The sequence below is a fragment of the Octopus bimaculoides genome, chromosome 3 (assembly GCF_046866305.1).
Source record: "Octopus bimaculoides isolate indiv1 chromosome 3, ASM4686630v1, whole genome shotgun sequence".
NCBI classification, from domain to species: Eukaryota; Metazoa; Mollusca; class Cephalopoda; order Octopoda; family Octopodidae; genus Octopus; species Octopus bimaculoides.
The window spans coordinates 122,467,700-122,470,683 of record NC_142930.1 but is presented as its reverse complement, the minus strand read 5'-3'; the positions used below and the strand labels follow the sequence as shown (position 1 = coordinate 122,470,683).

Here is a 2,984-nt window from a genome sequence, read left to right as displayed (position 1 = left end):
TTTGAGTTCAGTCCCACTGCGCGGCAACTTGAGAAAGTGTCTTCTACTTATAGCTCCGGGTCGATCAATGTGCCGTGAGTGAATTCAGTAGACGGAAATTGTGCGGAAGCCCGTCGAGCAGAAGTGGCTATGTGGTAAGAAGCTTCCTTCCCAGCCAAATAGTTCATGGTTGAGTCCCACTGCGTGACACTTTGGGCGAGTGTCTTCTACTATAGCCATGGGCCGACCAAAGCTTTGTGAGTGGATTTGGTACACGGAAACTGAAAAGAATCTCGTCGTCTAGCGGTTCGTCAAAAGAGGCCGATAGAATAAGTACTAGGCTTACAAAGAATATGTCTTTAGGTCGATTTGTTCGACTAAAGGCGGTGCTCCAGCATGGCCGCAGTCAAAGGACTGAAACAAGTAAAGGGATAAAACAATAAAATAATGTGTGTGTGTGTGTGTGTGTGTGTGTGTGTGTGTGTGTGTGTGTGTGTCATTGTGTCTATGTTTGTCACAAACACACGCTAGCGTTTGACAACCGGTCACGGTTTGGTTTTTGTTTCCGACTGAAACACTTCAAGACGGTGCCCCAGCATGGCCGCAGTCCAATTACTGAAACAACTAAAAGATTATATAAACAAACAATGATTTGCGTAGTAATTCGATTCGTGGAATATTTTAAATTCAGAAAGTCTGCAGATCCCTCAATGTTTCTATTAAAGTCTTGGAGTAATGTGATTTATATCAAGTTAAAATTGTGTATAGTTTACATTAGATCTAATAACTTACGTTTAGTTCCGCTTGTGCGCGTGAGTACCACGGCAATCACTGAAATTTAATACGAAAGGAAGGGAGAAAATTAATTGTTTAATTAATAATAATAATAATAACGCCCACAACAATAATAATAATAATAATAGAAATAATAATAACAACAACAATAATAATAACCAGCAGATGACAACGTTTCTCTAAAATAAATGGAGAAACTTTCAAAATACAAAGATCTGGAAATAGTGGTAACTCGAATGTGGAATCTAAAAACTGAAACAATTACTATCATAGTGGGTGCATTAGTTTAATGAAAAAAAATATTCAGACAAATACATAACAAAAACACCAGGACTTACAAATATATATAGCATACAGAAAATTGCACTACTGGGCACTGCACACATCCTACGCAAAATACTTTCAATACAGTAACCATAAGAGCGTCACAGTAAACCACATCACATACCCCAGGCACAAAGAGCTGCGCTCGGTAGTGAAGTGAAAGCACGCTATAAAAATAAAACTACTGAATAATAATAATAATAATAATAATAATGATTTCAAATTTTGGCACAAGGCCAGCAATTTCGGGGGAGGGGATGAGTCAAATATATCAAACCCAGTACTCAATAATAATAATAATAATAATAATCCTTTCTATTAGAACTCATAACGTAAAGACTCTTTTCATCTCTAAGCATAAGGCCCGAAATTTTGGGGTCAGGGAGCCACTCGATTAGATCGACCTCAGTACGCAACTGGTACTTAATTTATCGAATTTGAACTCAGAACGTAGCGACGGGCGAAATACCGCTAAGCATTCTGCTGACGATTATGCCAGCTCGCTGCCTTACATAATAATAATAATGATGATCATGATCATGATGATTTCAAATTGTTGCAACAAGAGCAGCTTGGGGGAGGGAATTAAGTCGATTACATTGACCCCGGTGCGTAACTGGTACTTATTTAATCTACCCCAAAAAAACTAAAGGTTAAGTCGACCTCGGCGGAATTTGATGTCAGAACGTAGCGAAATATAAACACATAAAACATCTAAGGGTATATTTTTTTCCCTCTGAAGATATTATGCTCAGGTCATATAAATTTAATATTTACTTAATATTTACCGAGTATTAATTGAAACAGCTGTAAGGGATGATGGTTAATTTGCTGTTAATAATAAACAATTATTAACTTCCCAATCTCCATTTTCTTTTTCTTCTTTCACACACGCACATATATATATATATATAACTGGTCTATACGTGTTCCGATAAAATAGTCTGGACAGGCAGTCTGTCGGAGAAATGAGCCCCGCGAGGTGAAGTGGCTACTGCAGCGAGTGTTGCTGGCCAATCTCTGCGGCAACGCCATAACGGTCAATCTCTGCGGCAACGCCATAACGGTCAATCTCTGCGAAAGCGCCATAACGGTCAGTACCGCGAGTTGCGGTTGAGCATCCCACGTATTCTGGGATATGAAGCCCATCTTCCCCTCCATTTTCCGCTGTTGTATCCTACACACACACACACACACACACGCACACACACACACACACACGTTTTTCTCTTTTCATTTTGTTTCTTTTCTTTTCTCACCACTCTTCATTCCTGGTTGTGTCTGTGTAAATCTTTCAAAATCAACACTTCGAATAGACAATACATAGTCTAACTGTAAGTTAATAGTTAAGAGTAAAAAGGAAAAAAAAGGAGTAGAAGGCGACGTTGAGGAAGCTGTAATGTAATGCAAACAGAAACCAAGGGTTTAGAGAGTAATTTGTTTCTCCCCTTTTTAAGAAAGAACTCATATCAGACTTACCAATTAGGGTTAGAAAACACAAAGTTTTCATGATTATGCTGAGACAATGATGTTCAGCTAATCACCAAAACTATACATGCAATACAAAGGATACGACGATGGCATATATATATGAAAGATAGATCGGTTAATACATATGTAAATATATGTGTGTATACACACACATATACACACACATACATACATATATGCATATATGTATATATACGTATATATATATGTATATGTATACATATATATGTATATGTATGTATATATAAATGTATATATATATATACACACGCACACACACTCATACACACACAAGCACTCGCACTCACCCATATGTACATGGACTGCCGTATTTTGTACACGCGGTTTCATTGGATAATTTTAATGGGAAATTTTCGTTGACCACGTGGTACGAA

General features: G+C 37.7%; 1 protein-coding gene across 5 annotated transcripts in view; it reads right to left on the bottom strand.

Annotated features, from left to right (window-relative positions):
* The window catches only part of LOC106873942 (uncharacterized), a 66,408-nt gene extending 63,748 nt beyond the window's left edge, over positions 1-2,660 (bottom strand). For all 5 annotated transcript variants that reach the window (XM_089349551.1, XM_089349552.1, XM_089349554.1 and 2 more), the window contains exons 1-2: positions 2,578-2,660; positions 772-810 (exon numbers count right to left, since the gene is read on the bottom strand). In XM_089349551.1, the coding sequence (XP_089205677.1) occupies positions 772-810; positions 2,578-2,608 (70 nt within the window). In that variant the 5' untranslated portion in view covers positions 2,609-2,660. The remainder of the gene's footprint in view (positions 1-771; positions 811-2,577) is intronic.
* Positions 2,661-2,984: the final 324 nt, after the last annotated feature.